This window comes from Trichoderma harzianum, assembly GCF_003025095.1.
Source record: "Trichoderma harzianum CBS 226.95 unplaced genomic scaffold M431scaffold_9, whole genome shotgun sequence".
Classification (NCBI taxonomy): domain Eukaryota; kingdom Fungi; phylum Ascomycota; class Sordariomycetes; order Hypocreales; family Hypocreaceae; genus Trichoderma; species Trichoderma harzianum.
The window spans coordinates 499,761-517,564 of NW_020209257.1; the positions used below are offsets into that span (position 1 = coordinate 499,761).

A 17,804-nucleotide genomic window follows, 5' to 3' on the forward strand; every position below is an offset into this window, starting at 1 on the left:
AAGTATACATAAAAAGAACAACAAAGAGCCTGATAGCGAAACTGGAAGGCTAAACCATGATCCCACTTGATGCTGAAGAGTAACGCTTTCGCGGTAGCAATGCATTCCTCCTCGTTTTCTTCCACAATTCACTTTGATTCGGGACAAGTCTTACCGAGAGCCTGCCGCCATGGTCTTCACTCTGGATGCCAGGTAAAGGTTTGAGGATGCCATCTGTTCTTGGACCAGCTGAATCTAAAACCCTGGCCGCAGATGGTTGCTGCTGCTCGACTTCATGCACGGGAGGAGACTGGCTGTGTCCAAGGTCGCCCGCCTGCCAATAACGACAATAACGCCATAAGCTCCAGAGGCACAGACGGCGGGTTAGGGTCAGACCGATACTTGAGCACCTGGGTCAGTATCTCGGCCTACGACTCGTCACCCATGCTCCTCCATCCATTGGACCCTCGAAGATGCCTTGCTCGAAGCTCGACGCTTCGTGCCTTGTTGGTCCAGCTACAACTCCACCGTTAGCATATCGTAACTCTTAGGCGTGGGCGGCTGGTGCTTACATTTTGATGCGGCCATCATCTCCACACGATGCCAGCATGCATGGATCTGCAGGGTTCCAGACTACTGCGTTGCATCGCGGTTGATGGCCCTGTAACCGTTCAACGGCGGCTCCAATGTTCTTGTGCCAGATGAGGATGTTGCCATCTTCACTCCCACTCATGACGAAGCTCTCATTGGCACCGCCGAATGCGCTGCGGATCAAGAACTCGCCCCCCGTGTGGCCCAGAAACTTGTGGACCGAATTTCTCGTTGCAAGGTCAATCAGCTGAGCCTCGCCGTCCTGTTTGTTTACTAGTAGATGCTTGGAATCATGGCTGATACTGACGGAGGTTGGCCTCGCCTTTAGCTCCAAGTCGTATTCCAGCTCTCTTGTAGTGGCGTCGTAGACGTGAATGTTTTGTAAATCATCCACTGCCACCAGCAGACGCTCATCGGGGGAACCGCAGAGGTCCTGCACTCGATGTTTTTTGTTCCATTCGATAATATCGTCGTCGTACACGTTAAAGGTGCACAGGCCGTGAACCTTGTCTAAGCTTCCCAAAACAAATGATTTACTGTTTGACGCCCATACACAGCCACTCACTGGTTCGGCAAACTTTCTAAGTGTCTTGATCAAGGTGCCAGTCTAGAAATATCAGATGTCAGTAACTTTCAGTTGATGTCAAATCCAATATTGACTCGCGGTTGGGTTGTTGGGTGGTTTCTTACATTTGTATCCCACAGACGAGCGTACTTATCAAAAGAGCAAGTTATAATCATAGAGTCGTCGGGACTCCAAGCAATGTCTCCAACACCTTCGGTTCCGTGATTTGGGAGAACATGGGTGACAGCAAAGGTTTGCGTATCCCATATTTTGACATGCTCTCGGCTCCCACAGGCCGCTAGACGTGTGCCGTCATGAGAAAATCGGACAGACCAGACCTCTCCCCCAAGATCGCCCAACTCCAGGGCAAATTCAGAGGGAAAGTTTCGTCGGTCACAAAGGTGATCTGAATACAAGGAAGGGGACGATGCCGCCGTATGGTAGAGACATGTATTAATCTGGCTCTGCTTGACGTGGTCAAGTAGTACTGCTAGACGGTTCTCCGGCAGCATTACGGATGGTGAAATACGTTCTATAAGTCAACAAGTTAGCGAAACGAGTCAATATTGCTAGTAGCGAGCGTTTGGGGATGGCTCAACTGGATAACTCAGACAGCAGCTTTCTTCGAGACTGTCCACGTGCCCCATCCCAGCTGGCCTTTTGCATTAAATCTTCAGTCGACTGGCACATTAACAAGCTTGATAGGAAATGAAGTTTGGTCGTATCGTGATACAGGGGTGTCAACTCTCCCCGCAGCGTCGTTAAAGCTCGAGTGGTATCCTTCTGTTCCAGTAGCTCTAGAAACTTTTGCTGCCGCAGCCAGAATCGCATGACGTCCTTGTCGGAGCCAGAAGTGAGAACAAGGCCGTTGCCCCCTTCGCTTGTCTCATCTGCTACTGTCGCGCCCCTCAATAGCTCTTCGGCCTCTGCCCACGACCCAGCAAGCACAGCCGATCGAAATGCTGCTACCGTGGGGCTCTCCAAACTGTAGCCGCTCTGCTGGCTAATGTTGTCAGCTGCCGCCTGATAGCCCATATCTGTCAAAGCCTGGATCAATATTCGCGTGACTTCCTCTCGATTATGTCCAAAGTATGTTGTAGGTTGTGATGATGAGCGCCTCTCCCCATTTGACGATCCGTTTGTCACGACACCTGCCTTTCGGCTGCCGTTGGTTGCCATAGAAGACGCCGCATCCCGCTGCAATGTTGGTGTAGTAAAGGAGCCGTTGGATTGAGCGATGCCGGACCCATTCGGTGATCCGGCCATATCCCCGTCGGACAGCATGTTTGTGCCTGCGCCGCCGCGCCGCCTTCGCTTCAGCGGCCTCCCAGCAGTTGCGTCCGCAGCGGCAGACCCAGCGTCTGCAGAAGGAAGGGTATTATGAGGCTCGCCTTCTGGCTGGTGGTCTGAGGACAGTCGTCTTCGCCGGCCTAGAATCTGAGAGGGAGACTGGAGCAAAGTCGAGGGAGCTCGGCTTGCACTTGAAGACGCTATATTCGTAGCAGTAGCCGGGGCTCTAGCAGAGCTGCCGATGGGGCCGGAGGTAGAGAGAGTGTTGAGTGCCGAAGACGACGTATCAGAGGAGCTCCGAGAGGCTTGCGGAGAGCTTGGGCCGTCGGAGACGTCAACCGAGAGGGCACGAGGGTTCAAGAGTTGGTCCACGTCGACCTCTGGGCGGCAGACGGCCGCGGAATGTTGGGGAGGAGCTTGGTGGCAGGCTGGCTGGGGGCCAGAGGGCGAAGGCAAGCTTCAATCTTGGAGAAGGTCGGGAATCTAGGGTTTGAAGCTCCGGGCTGTGAGAGACTGGCTGGCAAGTGACGGGATTCGGGCGGGACTAGCACATACAGCGTGGCTCGCCGAGATGACAACGATGCAAGCAAATGCGAGGCGAAGATGCTCGTGTGAGGCCGCAGCAAAAGCGCCGAGCAGACGGAACGAGTCGTCGTGGGAGCGTGCGGGATGAGGAAAATGTCGTCAGAGGGGTTGATGTCCAGATAGGCAGTTGTTGCATGGAGGATTAAGGTTCCGATGAGGATGGCGCCTGTTATGGGATCCGGCTCAGTGGGCAAGTGACGCCTCAGTGGCTGAAGCGGGCAGCTGCTGGGGAACGCCGTATTAGTTCAGATTTCAGTGGCAGCTACAGCGCCCGATTTCGGGATTTTCTCGCTGGAGCAGGGCAATCCTACAACTAAATATTGCTACTAGAGATATGGAACACGGGCTACATCGGTGCATGCATCCATTTGATTATTGATATTAATTTACAAGATTTGATGCTACATGATTGCAAGGTGGCAGCCGGAGGCGTAATGCGGTATCTCCCTATTAGCGGCCCGTGGCGACAAGCTACAGCGCGCTACCAAAGCGTCTTTACGGGTTGACGGCAAAACTCTCTCTCTGACAGCCGCTTGCTTGTGCTCGGGTGGTGTTGTCATCAACCTCACTAAGAGCATCATGGATATTACATACATGTCTGGTGCTTAATAGATCAATTTCTATAAGTACGATGAAAGCCAACATCAAAGCGTACTATACTGTAGCATCACACAGCGGCTAGTTTAGTGTGAAGCAGGGAGTGGAGAGGATGGACGGATTATGTGGGCAATGATACAAGCAGACGCCGGCCGCAAATACCCGTATTACTGCGTTGATGGTTTCAGAAACGTCGGTACATACAAGTACTTACCTAGTACTTTAATAAGGACCTGTTGAAGATCAATAACGATACTGTCTACTACATATACCAATGGATGACTTCCAATTACTAGATGCAGGGTACTCCGTGCAACAGCGCAAGTATCAAACGCAAGGAGGTACTTGCATGTGCTTGGCCATTGGCTCCTCTTCAGGGTCCTGTTAGGCGCCGATGATAATCTCCCACGTTTCTGCTTGCATGCTTCATAGCCACCGCTGTTTGGGCTGCAAGTATCCAAGCTGCATATTCGGTGCTTGTTGAGTGGCTCCCGATCCAGTTTCCCCTGCTTGAAACCCCGATGCATGTGCCATCTACGACTACTTGAAACGATGCCGGCTGCAAGGGAGGGCTGGTGAAGAGCATGGAGTGTATGGCTGGGAATTATCGCTTGAATACTCGTAGACAACTCTGAGCTATACAGGCACTAGCTGCCATACCTACTAGTACCTCGGCCTAATATGTTAGTAGATACCTGAATTCAAGTGGTTGGTACCCTTTGTTCTCGTTGAAGACTGAATCATGCGTTGGTACCTAATGAGCATTTGGGTGTCTCTGTGGGGTTGTTCACGATTTACTTTTTAGTCGGTAATAGGTCGTGTGAATAGTTGTTGTTACTACTAAGATATTGGGTAGGCAGACATGCTGTGCCGAGATGATTTCTTTGTGCTCAAATCTTTGTTTGCCGTTTTAATCCAGCTGTAATACTGAAAATAAATTGAATCAAGTTTGAAAGAAGGCTACTATAAGACGAAGTTGTACTTATAAGCCCTTTGGCATGAACTACATGTATGGATTGCCAAGGCTGCTGCTCAACGCTGTGAGTCGAAACGACGTAATCGCCCACCTCGATTTAATTTATCCTAAGCCAGATACAGAGCCGTTCATGTCGTCAGCCAGCCTTGTGGGTATTCGGGCGCGGTGAAATGGATGGAATGGTACCTGACCTGACCTGACCATGTGTCTTGTAAATGAAATGCGCGCGTTCGACTTACATCGATTGGCTGGTGCTGGCTGGTGCCCAAACGGGCTGTGAGTGAGTGTGACTGTGACTATGTATGACTGGGAGCCCTCTTTCTGTCACCTTCTTTTCTTTTCTGGCTGCAATGATACACTCCATACTGTGATTTAATTTGACTTCCATTGGTTTTCTGCTAAGCCCAGGACATCATGGTGTCAATCACAGATTTCAATGTGGCGCCTCACTGTTTGTCCACATCATCGAGTGACGTTAGCCCCTGCTAGGCTGCTAACTTTTTCCCTTCTCTTCGCTGTGCCCGTGCCAGTCAAGTGCAGTGCAGTGGACATTCATGTGCTACCGCTCCCAACACACCAGCCTCACGCTACTGCAAGTATCAGTGCCAGTACGGAGTACAGCACAGCAACTCCGTATCTCTCACCCGCTATCAGCTGCATCGCCACATGTGGCTGGACTCCCCTGCCAGGGCACCGCACCCGAACCCGCCTAGCCTTCCCTTGTCGGGCTCTGCATCTTGCGAGTCCCTCCTAATCCATCCAAACCCATAAACTCGCATCTTGTCCAACCCTCTGCCTGGTAGCGGCTCTCCACCATTTTCTGCGATTTCAGGATAGCTGCAAGCGCCTTTTGGGAGAGCCAAGTTCTGTGCAAGTCGAGACCTGCGCTAGAATCTCCTTTTCTTCTCTCTTCACCGTCTCGTCTCCCCGGCTTATCCAACAAAGTCACCCCGCCACTTCGTTCGCGATAGCCTCCCCCCTTACAACCAGGGCTTCTACTCCGCCTCTACTCCCGACATCTCGACGATCAACGCATACAAGACACACGCTCGACCATGAGCACACCCAACGCTTCGCTTGCCCAGCCGGGCGGCATCACCGACCCTGCTCTGATCCAGTGAGCCTCTTCTGCTGCCGCTTCTGTTCCTGCGTTGCTGGTGCTCCGGCTTCTGCTGGCCTCGCAACGCCCCTCTCGCCCGTGGTCCACGTTACTGACTCGCTCTTCTTACTTCTAGGCTCGTCAACAAGCTTCAGGATGTTTTCGCAACTGTCGGAGTCAACAACCCCATTGATCTTCCTCAAATCGCCGTCGTCGGCAGTCAGTCTAGCGGCAAGAGTTCGGTGCTGGAGAACATTGTCGGCCGTGATTTGTGAGTCCTGCCATCTGGAAGCCCCCTATCTTGACCCTATCCCAAAAACGGCGCCATGCTAATTGTTTGTCGGTAGCCTTCCCCGAGGTAATGGTATCGTCACGCGTCGTCCTCTCGTCCTCCAGCTCATCAACCGCCCCGCCCAGTCCAACGGCATCAGCCACGAGGACCTCGAATCCGGCGCCGACAAGGCCGCCAACCCGGACGAATGGGGCGAGTTCCTCCACTTGCCCGGCCAAAAGTTCTTTGACTTTGGAAAGATCAGGGATGAAATCTCTAGAGAAACCGAAGCCAAGGTTGGCCGAAATGCCGGAATTTCCCCAGCTCCCATCAACTTGCGCATTTACTCGCCAAATGTCCTCACCCTGACACTGGTTGACTTGCCTGGTCTGACCAAGGTCCCCGTTGGCGATCAGCCCCGCGATATTGAGCGCCAGATTCGAGACATGGTTCTCAAATACATCTCCAAGTCAAACGCCATTGTCCTGGCCGTCACCGCTGCCAACATTGATTTGGCAAACTCGGATGGTCTGAAGCTGGCGCGAGAAGTCGACCCCGAAGGTCAGCGCACCATTGGTGTTCTCACCAAGGTCGACTTGATGGAAGAGGGAACCGACGTCATCGATATTCTTTCCAACCGCATCATTCCGCTGCGCTTGGGCTACGTCCCTGTCGTCAACCGAGGACAGCGAGACATTGACAACAAAAAGGCCATTGGCGCTGCTCTGGAGGCGGAAAAGAACTATTTCGAGAACCACACGGCGTACCGCAACAAGAGCTCCTACTGCGGTACCCCTTACCTTGCCCGCAAACTGAATCTCATCCTGATGATGCACATCAAGCAGACGCTACCCGACATCAAGGCCCGCATCTCGAGCTCTCTGCAAAAGTACAGCTCCGAGCTGGAGAGCCTTGGCCCGTCTATGCTCGGCAACAGCTCCAACATTGTCCTCAACGTCATCACCGAGTTCACCAACGAATGGCGTACCGTTCTGGACGGTAACAACACTGAGCTCTCTAGCACCGAACTGTCTGGCGGTGCCCGTATCAGCTTTGTTTTCCACGAGCTGTACTCCAACGGAGTCAAGTCGCTCGATCCCTTTGACGTCGTCAAGGACCTTGACATCCGAACCTACCTGTACAACTCGTCGGGTCCCTCTCCCGCGTTGTTTGTCGGCACCACCGCTTTCGAGCTGATCGTCAAGCAGCAGATCAAGCGAATGGAGGACCCAAGTCTGAAGTGTGTGTCTTTGGTGTATGATGAGCTTGTGCGGATCCTCTCACAGTTGCTCTCCAAGCAGTTGTACCGCCGATATCCCGCCCTCAAGGAGAAGATGCACAGCACCGTTGTTACCTTCTTCAAGAAGGCCATGGAGCCAACCAACAAGCTCGTCCGAGACCTCGTTAACATGGAGGCGTGCTACATCAACACCGCTCACCCTGACTTCCTCAACGGCCACCGCGTATGTACACCAGCATTTTCCATGTTCCCCCTTTTTTCTGCCATTTTCCATCCATATGCTAACATGATGTGCGCGCATCTAGGCCATGGCTATTGTCAACGAGCGTCATAACCCCTCAAAGCCTGTGCAGGTCGACCCGAAGACAGGCAAGGCACTGCCAGCTTCCACACCCGCCCGAGCTGGCAGCCCGACTGTCCCAGAGGCCGATGGCAGCTCAAACGGTGGATTCTTTGGAAGCTTCTTCGCGGCGAAGAACAAGAAGAAGGCCGCCGCCATGGAGCCTCCGCCACCCAGCCTCAAGGCTTCTGGCACGCTGTCAGAACGCGAAGTCATCGAGGTTGAAGTCATTAGTAAGCTGTGCCCATACAAATTCAGGGAATTACCAACGCTAACTTGTGCATAGAATTGCTCATCTCGTCTTACTACAACATCGTGAAGCGAACCATGACCGATATGGTCCCCAAGGCCATCATGTTCAACCTTGTTCAGTATGTGACCCCTACTATGGGAATATGAAACCATGAAGAGATTTTAACCAGTTATTTATAGGCTCACAAAGGATGGCATGCAGCGTGAACTGCTGGAGAACATGTACAAGACCGATAGCATTGACGACTTGCTGAGAGAAAGCGACTTCACCATCCGCAGGCGGAAGGAGTGTCAGCAGATGGTCGAGTCTCTCGGCAAGGCCAGCGAGATTGTCAGCCAAGTGCAGTAGACGAAGAAGGCCAGACACGCATTTCTAGATTGACATGTTAGAATGATTGGGCGACTTATGGCTTTATGAGATGCATGACGCACGATGAACTCGCTCCCCCTTTTCCCAAAATCCCCTTTATTTTCTTCTTTTTCGATACCATCGGCTGTTTTCCGGAGGCTAGAGTAAATGAGTAATGAGTTCGCCCAGAAGAGAACGAGAGCTGGGGTGTCGGCAACGTGGGGGGAAATATCAGGGTTTTACACTCGTCGGATAGCGGAGTATTTTATTGGAAGAGGCAGGGCTGCTCTTTTTGAGGGGGTCCGGGTTTTGGACTCTTGGGAGAGAGAGAGGCCTGCTTCTGCTAGGTATGTTGGGGGAAGGATTCTCTTTTTTTAGGCTTATAGCATGACAAATTAGAATAACTATTTTCTTTTTCTTTTTATGTGAAAGATCATGAAATCCATTTATATATATTCACTTGTTTCGTAAACTCCTCCGCTTTGTGTTGCTTTGACGATGACTATAAAGACAGAAAGAAAGAAAAGAGAAAGAAGACATTACTCCTACGAACTTAAATGGTTGATGAAATTTGCCAACACATGTACGTGTACGTGATATCAAAGCCTGTTGTCACAGTTTGGAATCGCCTCCTCTTTCTTTCAAGACCATCGCCCCATTCTCAAGCTCGTACTGGCCTCCATTCTCCCATCCAACCCACTCCTTCAAGATATTCTCTCCTCCACGGCCGGCTGCCAAAGGCTCTCCCTCATAGCCTCCTCCTTCTCTATCAGCGGCTGAATAGCATGGCGTGTCCCGCAGTGTCACCGCCGGCCGCTGATCGCCTTCCCTGCCAGGCTGCGACTCCAGCTCCTTGTAATGCAGCACGGGGACACAGCACGCGTCCGTTCCATCGAAAACGGCTTCCCACTCGGTGCGAGTCTTGCTCTTGAACGTCTCGGCGAAGAGCGTACGTAGACGAGGCCAGGAAGAAGAGTCATGGCGCTTAGACTCCCAGCCCTGACCCTGCAAGCCGAGACCCTTAATAAGGGCTTGAAAGAATTGGGGCTCGAGAGCGCCGACGGACATGTATTCGCCGTCGGAAGTCTCGTATGTGTCGTACCAAGGACAGCCTCCGTCGAGAATGTTGTTGCCTCGCGGGTTGTTGCCCAAAGGCGTTTTGAGGGACATGCGAGGGAATGACGCGAGATAGGAGCTGCCATCTACCATGTTTGCTTCGACGACCTGGCCCTTTCCTGATGAGTGCCGTGATATGATGGCAAGCAGTACGCCCTGAGCAAGCGTGGCGCCTCCGCCTGCAAAGTCGGCCAGGATATTCCATGGGGGGAACGGCTTCTCGCCCTGCCTCCCGAGAAGGGCGAGGACCCCGGATGCGGCTAGATAGTTGATGTCGTGGCCGGCCATGTCGGCGTACCTGCCGTCGCGACGGAACCCCGTCATGCGGCCATATATGAGACGCGGGTTGATGGCGAGCAGCTCATCTGGACCAAGGCCAAGCTTCTCCAGCACGCCGGGCCTGAATGGGTCAATGAGAACGTCAACGTGCTTTGCGAGGCGCTTGATGAGTGCCACACCAAGAGGTTTCTTTAGGTCGACGATGATGGATGATTTATGGCGGGCAAGCATATCGGGAGTTGGCACTGCGCCTTCGGAATTGGACGGCGGCCTGTCGACGCGGAGAACTGAAGCTCCGGCATCGGCGAGTATGAGGCCTGCAAAGGGACCTGATGAAGGTTATTAAGGTGATTATAAACTTTAAGATAGTAGGTGGAAAATAGGTAATTATTAAGACGAGAGCGCGATGAGCGAGGTCCGTGTAACGGGTGAATTGTCTGATGAAGCGAAATGGTGGTGAGAAGATGAAAAGATGTGCTTACCAGGAGCAAGACCGGCAAACTCCAAGACTTTGATTCCTTTCAAAGGAGGGGCTGAAGCTGCTGCCGCCATGATTGCAGAATTGATGGCAGCGCCTCTGCGAATCTTAGAGATTGATGCCAGGTCTGATATACTTCTGGATCTTGTCAGAAATTAATTGGGCGGGTGAGATGAGCTGAAACCGATGCGGCGGGCGGGCCGAGGTTTAGTGTGTGGGGTAATAGCCGATTGGCCGTGGGAATCATGTTCCGTATAAAGCAGGGGACAGTGTAGTTATATAATTGTATTAGAAAGGTTCGTGGCATTATTAATAATTGTTTCAAAGAAAGGGGTGAGAAAGAGGGGGATTGGATCGTAGCAGAGTTTCCGTAAATTTGTCGAACAGAGAAGATTAGAGTAGCGACTGTGTAATTGAGTCGACGCAAGCCGACGGGTGTTATATACTGTCAACCAGAGAGTTGATAGCCTCTCGCTTGAGAACTGTTCCATCTCGCTCTCAGGGCTTGGATTTCTTCATCCAGTTTGATCCCCGTGGTGGATGATATCTGGCGGAAGCATGATATGAGCGACTCTTGCTGCGACGGATGCGTCATGTCTCTAGCAATCCACAGCAGCCCCGCGATGAGAATAGGATCCCACTGCTCCGCGAAATCATTGCGCGTTGCAGTTCCAGCGATTTGTTGAGCATGCCAGCTCAGCGAAGACAGATGACGCTGGCGGCTGGATAGTCGCAGAAGCCGGGGTTTGCGTAGGAGAAGAAGGCGGGATGATATGTGATAGACAATATTACACTGCAGCGCAATTGAGCTAGTGTAGACGGGTATCGGAAACGAGGAATCGTTGTCAGCGTCGATTTGGCCAGCTTCAACGCTGCGTATTTCCAGAATGGGCTGCATTTCGACTGGGCGGCTGTGGTACCACTGCTGGCAATTTGACCATAGAGAGGACCATTTAGATGAGAAGTATGAGCCTGCAGTTGGGGACATGGGTTCTTGAGTCGCCGACATGTAGAAAGGCGGTGAGGCAGAAGCAATATTGGTACTATTATTACCATTGAGTAGTTGGAGACAGCTGGCGAGTTGAATAAGACAGGCATTGTAGATGGACTTTGTCGATAATGGAAGAGTACGATCCGCTGGGTCGTGATTCATGGCGAATCCCAAAGATGTCAGAGGTGGTTGATCTGTCAACAATGACGCTGCGAGGTCTTTTGAGCAAGAGTATATTAGTCAAATATCCAATCTAGAAGATTTCATATGCTTTCAAATCATGAGAGGTGAAAACTAACCAATCCTAGAGTGAAATCGCAACAAGGTTTCGAGCGGCTCTCCAAACCCTGAAAAGCTGTTGGTATTCCTCGTGGACTCATCCGATTGGAAAAAGGAGAGCCTTCTCCATTGAGAAGGATTCAGAGTGAAAACTTCTCCCAGGGCCAGTAGCGCCAATCCAATCCGCCTTACCCTTGGCTCTTCAAGGGCAAGAGACGGGTCGGTATCCCGCTGAAGCACTGCAGGTCCTCCATACGCCGAGTTGGACCTAGCTAGCTGGATAGAAGCAGCCGACGAAATCGCAGACAAGATTGACCGTCCTTTCTGTGCAAGTAGCATGATATCAGTCCCAAAGGAAGATCCTACGTCGCCTGCTTCTATCCACGGCGCGAGGTTATACTGAAAGTGAAGCAGGGTGGCAGTTTCATTTTTAACAGAAGCTGCATGAGTAGTCGTAAAATAGTCTTTCCATTCGGACTGCGGTAGATGAATGGCCGCGAATGGAGAGGCCGTTTTTGACTGAGAGCTCGAGCTGCCGATGAAGCTGTCCAAGATATTCTCGTCTCCTGGTCCGAGGAGAGGCCGCGATTCTCCAACATGCAATGACAGCCCCTCATCTTGGGCAGACACCTGGACCTCAGTCGACTGTATCGGAGCCTTTGATGAAGAATTGTTGTTCACAAACTTGCATCATCTCTTGTAAGTAGCCGTTTAACATGCTTGGTGATATGTCAAGTCAAGCCGATTAACTCACCCTCACATTGGAGTAAGATGACGCAGGTTGCTCCGATGAGGAACCTCCTTTTTCCTGGGCACCAAGCTTGGGGCCTATGACAAAGGTAAGATCCGGGTATTTACACACGACATTTCTCTCCTGGCAGCTCCCACATTGGGGCTTGCCTTCATCACCTGAAACCAATCAGCAACTGCTTAGAGTTCAGATTCACCATATGTTGGAAAGTAATGGGATAAGGATCTAATGAGACACGTAACAAAAGATTTAAAAAGAGAGGAAACATACATTTTCGTCTTCGCTTCCGGCATGAGAGGCAGCCTGTGCGGACTCTCCTTTTGGCGTCTGGGATATTCCGAATGACAGGCATTGCATCGTTTCCGAATCCCCTGCAGCGCTATGTCACGATGCACGGCATTGTAGCCCCGCTCACTTCTGAAGCAGCAGCCAATAGCGAATTGGATTCGGCAAGACTGACGCCTACGAGATGTACAGCAGCTGATGGGAGTTGGAATTAGAATAACGTCGAGTTTGGCTCGCTGACTGTTCTTTCCTACTTGGCATACAGAAATCGTTAAAAGCCGATGTTCTAGCGCCCCGCTACTGGGGTGCATGTCGTGTGGGGCAGCCCCGTTAATTGTGCATGGCATTATTGCCAATTGGGGTTAGATGGATGGGTAGGCGGCAGACACTGGGGCGAAAAAAGCGACGGGCTGTATCAAGTATTTGAATTTATTGTCTTACTTGCCAAGCGGAGGTCAGCATCCGATTTTGATATATATTATAGTAGCAATTAGTAGAGAAATGTAATTCTAGTAGCAATTACTAGAGAAATGTAATTCTAGTAGCAATTACTAGAGAAATGTAATTCTAGTAGCAATTACTAGAGAAATATAATTCTAGTAGCAATTACTAGAGAAATATAAATATAATAGCAGTCATTAGAAAAATATAGATATAGGTATAAATATTAGCAAAAATATAGCTGTAGTAGCAGTAGCGTGGGCGCTCGAAATCTTCTCGGTCTTGGCTTTTTTGTCCTCCGCTTGGCAGTGGCTATTGTTATTTATTTCATTACACCAAGGCATATAGAAGCCAGCGGAATCTGAGGAACAGAGCCATCTTGGCTCTTGTTGACATCGGCTGGCTTATCATAGCTGTAGAAAGATTGTGCGAGCTTGCGAGCTTCCTTGGCATGGTAGTTGGTTGCGGACTCTTTCTTGGCTTGGACTCGTTGATGCTTGACCTTTTTGACTGTCTGTCGCTTCTTTACTTTGCCGCTCGAGAAGATAGGTCAAAAAATGTCATCAGCTTCGGGTACATTGGCAAAGGTAGCTTGGTTGAATGACTGTGCTTCCTTGCAGTGACGTCCTGCATGGTCTCCCTGGCAGAGACTGCAGACGACTTTGTTTTGGCAAGTAGTTTGATCATGTCCAGGTATCAAACAGTGGCTGCAAACAACCTTCCATCCGGAGACCTTGACGATACTGTCTCGAGATTTGAGGTAATTATATAACTCCGAGATGGTCGAATTTTTCACCGCGAACATGGCTTCCTGTCCAACAAGGATTGTCATTCCTTGTGCTCGTGCCGCCATTACTGCCAATCTCTTGAGATCACTCAGAAAGCCAGGTCCATTCGATCGTGCAAGATGGCAGATGACGACCTCCGCTTGGTGACTTGGCGAATCATCGATGGTACGAACAGACACAATACCTCTTGGAATCTCTGCGGACGACAGCTTCGAAAGCTTTTCCTCGAGCAAAATTTTCTTCTGCTTGTATCCAGTGATGACAAGGATTTTCCCCCTTGCGTAGGTAGAGGGGTCTGCTTCTGGATGCTCCATAAACGACTGCACTGAGTACAAGGGGGCGGAGGCTGCGAGGCGCGAGATCAAGGCAAGGATGAAATTCGCGTTACCCGGATTAGTGTATGAATATCCTACCTTCTGCTCTGCGCCTTCCTGCACATCGACCAAAACCATGTTCGATCCTGGGGTTGCTTTCTGGCCATAGCTTCTGCCGCATTCATCTGTGATCCACTGATGCATTTGCTCTGAGTACGCATCGCGACGGTAAACAGTCTTTATCTCGGACATGTACAAATATCCACGCGTCCATTCATAAACATCGCCATGTGCGCGATGATTTGCGGCCAAGACGAAGTCAATCAGCCCGGCCCCCTCAATCCTTTGCATAAGGCTGTGCTTGCGTTGTTGGGTGAAGAGCGCCTTGTAATTCTTATCCTGATCTGCAACAGCCATCGATCCAAACTGCTTCGTGTCTCCAATGCGAATTGTGGGTGTATTAGCATGCTGAGCAGATGCCACAAACGTCATGGCTTCCGTCAATCGACCAACCTCGTCGACGATGAAAAGTGACTGACTAACTGGCTCGATGTGGTTGAACATGGTCATCAGCGCAACCGGAGCACCTGCAACGGCATCAGCATCGGCAATGAAGTCGTTCATTAGTGTCCGGGCCTCGGCCAAGTAGTCTCTTCTGTTGGTGCGGAATGTTACTGGATCTTCATCTTGCATTCTCCAGTTCGTAATCATAATGTGATATTGCTTGGGAGATAGATGCCTTGACTTTTGCACGAAGTTGTGAAGACCATGAGTGAGGATCGGCTGCCGGGCTACCCTCTTCAAACTGATTCAGCCGGAATTTATTGACCAACTTGATGAACCGCCTATGCGAGCCAGGTGTGTCCTTTGTGATGGGAGTAGACTCAGGTGCCTCGGGCTTGGCATTCATGAACGATCGAAGCTCGAGTGCATACGAGTGAACTCGGACAATTTTCTTGTTCGGCATTGCAGACTTCAAACGCTCCAAAGCATCGGCGACCTGCGTACTTTGCGGCGCTGTCCAGACGATCATTGACACGGTCTTTGGCGCTGGGGCTGGGGCTGGGGCTGGCTCAAGCTGCTTTGCTGGCTTTTAAAGTCGGTGCCGACAACAGGTTCATCGTCTGTAGCCGAATCTGACTCATCCTCTTCGGTCGCAACGGCTTTGCCTTTGCCCTTGTCAATCTTGATGCTTGCATCTTCATCGGCGACTGATTTTTCTCCTTCCTTCTTGGTTTCTGACAAGCTGACAAGCTGAAAAGGTGCAAAACTCTCTGTGTTCTGCTATGCTGCTGATCTATGAAAGAGGGAAAAGCTAGCAGCAAACAGCAGCCAACAGAAAGTGGGCTTGACCTAGGAGAGTGGTCACACAGATCCACGTGACAACTCAACAGTTTCAACTGTCTCATATAATAGCAGTTATTAGAAAAATATAGATATAGTAGCAGTTACTATGGAAATATAAATATAGTAGGGAAATATAGATATAGTAGGGAAATATAGATATAGTAGGGAAATATAGATATAGTAGGAAAATATAGATATAGTAGGGAAATATAGGTATAGTAGGGAAATATAGCTATAGTAGGGAAATNTATAGTAGGGAAATATAGATATAGTAGGAAAATATAGATATAGTAGGGAAATATAGGTATAGTAGGGAAATATAGCTATAGTAGGGAAATGTAGTAGGGATATAAGGGATTATAAATAAATAAATAAATAAGGAGAGAAAATATACAAAGGGACTAAAGGCACTAAGCTTAATTATAAAAAGTAATATAGAATTATGTAATATCCCCCCGACGAAAACAAGCATAATATCCTCATCATAAACCATAATAACCTTCCGATCCGTAGAACCGTTCCGTAAAAACCGTAAACAAACAAACAAACACATATCAAAAGGAAAAAAATTCTAACATGCCAACAAATAAATCCTCAATCCCTGTGTAATGCACTCGCGATAGTCCACAGCCCTAGTTCCATCCATCCTGCTTCCTTCCTCATGTCCCCTTCTCTCAGTCAGTCTCAGGTTTATCAGCCTCGGGAGGGACCTCCATGGCCCAACCCTTGGCGACGGTCAGCCTCGCACGAGCTTCGGTGGTCAGGGTCGCCTGATCGACGGGGAAGCTCGTCGTCGGCTGAGGTCTCTTCACGGCTTGACCTTTGCCTTTTGCCTGAGATTGCTTGGCGGTAGGTTCCTTGGCGACTGGTGCTCTCTGCTGCGATCCTCTGCGCTTCTGGTTGTGCTGCTTTGATGGACCGACGGTCGATGACGAAGGTGCCTTTGCTCGAGATTGCTTGACAGCAGGTCCCTTCGCGACGGGTGCTTTTTGCTGAGGTCCTCCGTTCTTCTCGACGCGCTGTGTAGATGGCCCGGCGGCAGGAGTAGGTCCCTTGACGATGGGTGCCTCCTGCTGAGGTCCTTTGCCCTTCTCAACGCGTTGTGCAGATGGTCCTGCGATAGACTCATCCTTGACCTCTGGTTTCTTCTTCTCATCGATGAAGTCGTGGTACGCCGTGGTGATCGCCTTCATATACGTTTTGTGAGCGTCTTGCGTAGCTGTCTCCTGTTGGTCCTTCCGATCGGCCTTTATCTTTTTGACTCCTTCCGGGAGTTTTCCATGTTTAATAGAGCTAAAAGCGGCTCGATGGACGTCATCCAACGGGGCAACATTCTTAAACAGGCAAAGGTCGGCAACAGTTCTATCTCCAATCTTGGGGCATCGACGGCCGGCATCGACGGCCGGCATGCTTTCCATTGCAGATGGCGCAATTCACGACTGTTTTGCAGGCAGTCTGCCGGTGACCCGGGAGCAGACAAACGCCGCAGACCTCGTTCCAGCCGAAGACCTTAACAATCGCATCTCGGTCTTTGAGGTAGTCGTACATAGTGCGCAAAGTCTGAGCGTCCTTTCCCTTGATCACGTCCGTTCGGCCGACGATGATTGTGAGTGCCTGTGCCCTCGTTGTCATTACGGCCAAGCGTTAGTCTTCCATCATAAAACCGGGCTTATCGGTCCTGACCATATCGCAAATCACCACCTCAGCCTGATAGCTGGGTGAGTCGTCGATGGTTCGGACAGATACTAATCCACGGGGCACCTCAGCCTCTGGCAGCTCGGCCAGAGTTTCCAGCAGCAAGCGTTTCTGCTCACGGTACCCAGTGATGATGAGGATCCGGCCCCATTCGTAGGATCTCAGGAACTACTAAATGCGCTCCTCACGGTCTTCACGGTCTTGGGCTTTGTCCTTGCCCTTTTTGCTCTTGTATCGTTCAACGTCGAACCGGTCATCCATGTAGGATTCGGCGGAGAACATGGGTGCTGATGCCACCAGGCGGGACACCAGTTCGGTAACGAAGCGAGCGTTGGTCGGATTCACGTAGGATGCGTTCTGCTTCCTCTCCTGTCCATCGACAACGTCGACGAAGATCATATTTGTCGCAGGTTCAGCGGTTTGTCGATGGCTTCTCTGATATTTATCGATAACCCATCGATAGATCATGGACGAGTAGCCGTTCTTCTTATTCACCGTCTTTATATCGGATACGTATAAAGCTCCTCGTGCCTAATTATGTATATCACCGTGTGCACGGTGATTGGCAGACAGGGTGAAGTCGATGTGTCCCGTTACTTGAACTCTTTTCAGCAAGCTGCAGCCGCGCTGTACTTCGAATAGAGCCTTATACGTCCTGTCTGTGGAAGTGACGGATACGGGACCGAATTGCTTAGTGTCGCCTATGAAAATAACTGGCGCATCGGGGTGTTGTGCAAACGGCACCAGCGACATAGCCTTAGTCAGTCAACCGTATAAGAGATCATAAACAAACGAACAAGCAAGGGGAGAAAACACAAAAAGGGACCAAAGGCACTAAGCTCAACTGCAAAAAGCAAGCTTAATAACTAAAATCCAAATTATAGTAAGGATAAGGGAAGAAAAGAC

The 17,804-nt window shown here is 50.6% G+C and overlaps 8 protein-coding genes across 8 annotated transcripts; 2 read left to right on the forward strand and 6 right to left on the reverse strand.

Moving 5' to 3' along the window:
- Nucleotides 1-407: 407 nt before the first annotated feature.
- Nucleotides 408-3,378, reverse strand: M431DRAFT_7185 (hypothetical protein; the record flags this gene model as incomplete). Its single annotated transcript, XM_024921958.1, has 6 exons — nt 408-495; nt 552-1,177; nt 1,261-1,667; nt 1,735-2,882; nt 2,981-3,235; nt 3,338-3,378. 6 exons carry the CDS (start codon nt 3,376-3,378, stop codon nt 408-410), a joined length of 2,565 nt encoding a protein of 854 aa, XP_024772338.1.
- Nucleotides 3,379-4,941: 1,563 nt separating this feature from the next.
- M431DRAFT_468997 (hypothetical protein) lies at nt 4,942-5,488 on the forward strand. The gene has a single exon (XM_024915414.1). The coding sequence runs from the start codon at nt 5,020-5,022 to the stop codon at nt 5,335-5,337; it is 318 nt and encodes a 105-aa protein (XP_024772339.1). The 5' UTR covers nt 4,942-5,019; the 3' UTR covers nt 5,338-5,488.
- A 150-nt stretch (nt 5,489-5,638) lies between these two features.
- M431DRAFT_496989 (hypothetical protein) lies at nt 5,639-8,134 on the forward strand (the record flags this gene model as incomplete). The annotated part of the gene is made up of 6 exons (XM_024917545.1): nt 5,639-5,700; nt 5,819-5,953; nt 6,030-7,416; nt 7,499-7,766; nt 7,820-7,904; nt 7,966-8,134. The coding sequence occupies 6 exons, from the start codon at nt 5,639-5,641 to the stop codon at nt 8,132-8,134; spliced, it is 2,106 nt and encodes a 701-aa protein (XP_024772340.1).
- Nucleotides 8,135-8,746: 612 nt separating this feature from the next.
- Nucleotides 8,747-10,081, reverse strand: M431DRAFT_89932 (hypothetical protein; the record flags this gene model as incomplete). Its single annotated transcript, XM_024924084.1, has 2 exons — nt 8,747-9,858; nt 10,012-10,081. 2 exons carry the CDS (start codon nt 10,079-10,081, stop codon nt 8,747-8,749), a joined length of 1,182 nt encoding a protein of 393 aa, XP_024772341.1.
- Nucleotides 10,082-10,310: 229 nt separating this feature from the next.
- Nucleotides 10,311-12,538, reverse strand: M431DRAFT_469034 (hypothetical protein). The gene is made up of 4 exons (XM_024915416.1): nt 12,299-12,538; nt 12,032-12,186; nt 11,298-11,961; nt 10,311-11,216 (listed from the first exon to the last, which is right to left on the reverse strand). The coding sequence occupies exons 1-4, from the start codon at nt 12,378-12,380 to the stop codon at nt 10,456-10,458; spliced, it is 1,662 nt and encodes a 553-aa protein (XP_024772342.1). The 5' UTR covers nt 12,381-12,538; the 3' UTR covers nt 10,311-10,455.
- Nucleotides 12,539-13,961: 1,423 nt separating this feature from the next.
- Nucleotides 13,962-14,273, reverse strand: M431DRAFT_89868 (hypothetical protein; the record flags this gene model as incomplete). The annotated part of the gene is made up of 1 exon (XM_024924072.1): nt 13,962-14,273. A coding segment is annotated over one exon (312 nt), but the record flags the coding sequence as incomplete, so codon positions are not given.
- Nucleotides 14,274-15,877: 1,604 nt separating this feature from the next.
- On the reverse strand, nt 15,878-16,621 carry M431DRAFT_483800 (hypothetical protein; the record flags this gene model as incomplete). Its single annotated transcript, XM_024916151.1, has 1 exon — nt 15,878-16,621. One exon carries the CDS (start codon nt 16,619-16,621, stop codon nt 15,878-15,880), a length of 744 nt encoding a protein of 247 aa, XP_024772344.1.
- A 448-nt stretch (nt 16,622-17,069) lies between these two features.
- On the reverse strand, nt 17,070-17,651 carry M431DRAFT_7190 (hypothetical protein; the record flags this gene model as incomplete). Its single annotated transcript, XM_024921961.1, has 2 exons — nt 17,070-17,429; nt 17,496-17,651. The coding sequence occupies 2 exons, from the start codon at nt 17,649-17,651 to the stop codon at nt 17,070-17,072; spliced, it is 516 nt and encodes a 171-aa protein (XP_024772345.1).
- Between the last annotated feature and the right edge of the window lie 153 nt (nt 17,652-17,804).

What these genes read in the sequence shown, in the direction of transcription:
- M431DRAFT_468997 (XM_024915414.1), top strand. Translation starts at nt 5,020, where the DNA reads ATGTGGCGCCTCACTGTTTGTCCACATCATCGAGTGACGTTAGCCCCT.
- M431DRAFT_469034 (XM_024915416.1), bottom strand. Translation starts at nt 12,380, where the DNA reads ATGCCTGTCATTCGGAATATCCCAGACGCCAAAAGGAGAGTCCGCACA. An exon ending in CCGGAAGCGAAGACGAAAAT is followed by an intron (nt 12,187 to 12,298) that starts GTATGTTTCCTC and finishes GATTGGTTTCAG; the next exon opens with GTGATGAAGGCAAGCCCCAA. An exon ending in GCGATTTCACTCTAGGATTG is followed by an intron (nt 11,217 to 11,297) that starts GTTAGTTTTCAC and finishes CTTGCTCAAAAG; the next exon opens with ACCTCGCAGCGTCATTGTTG.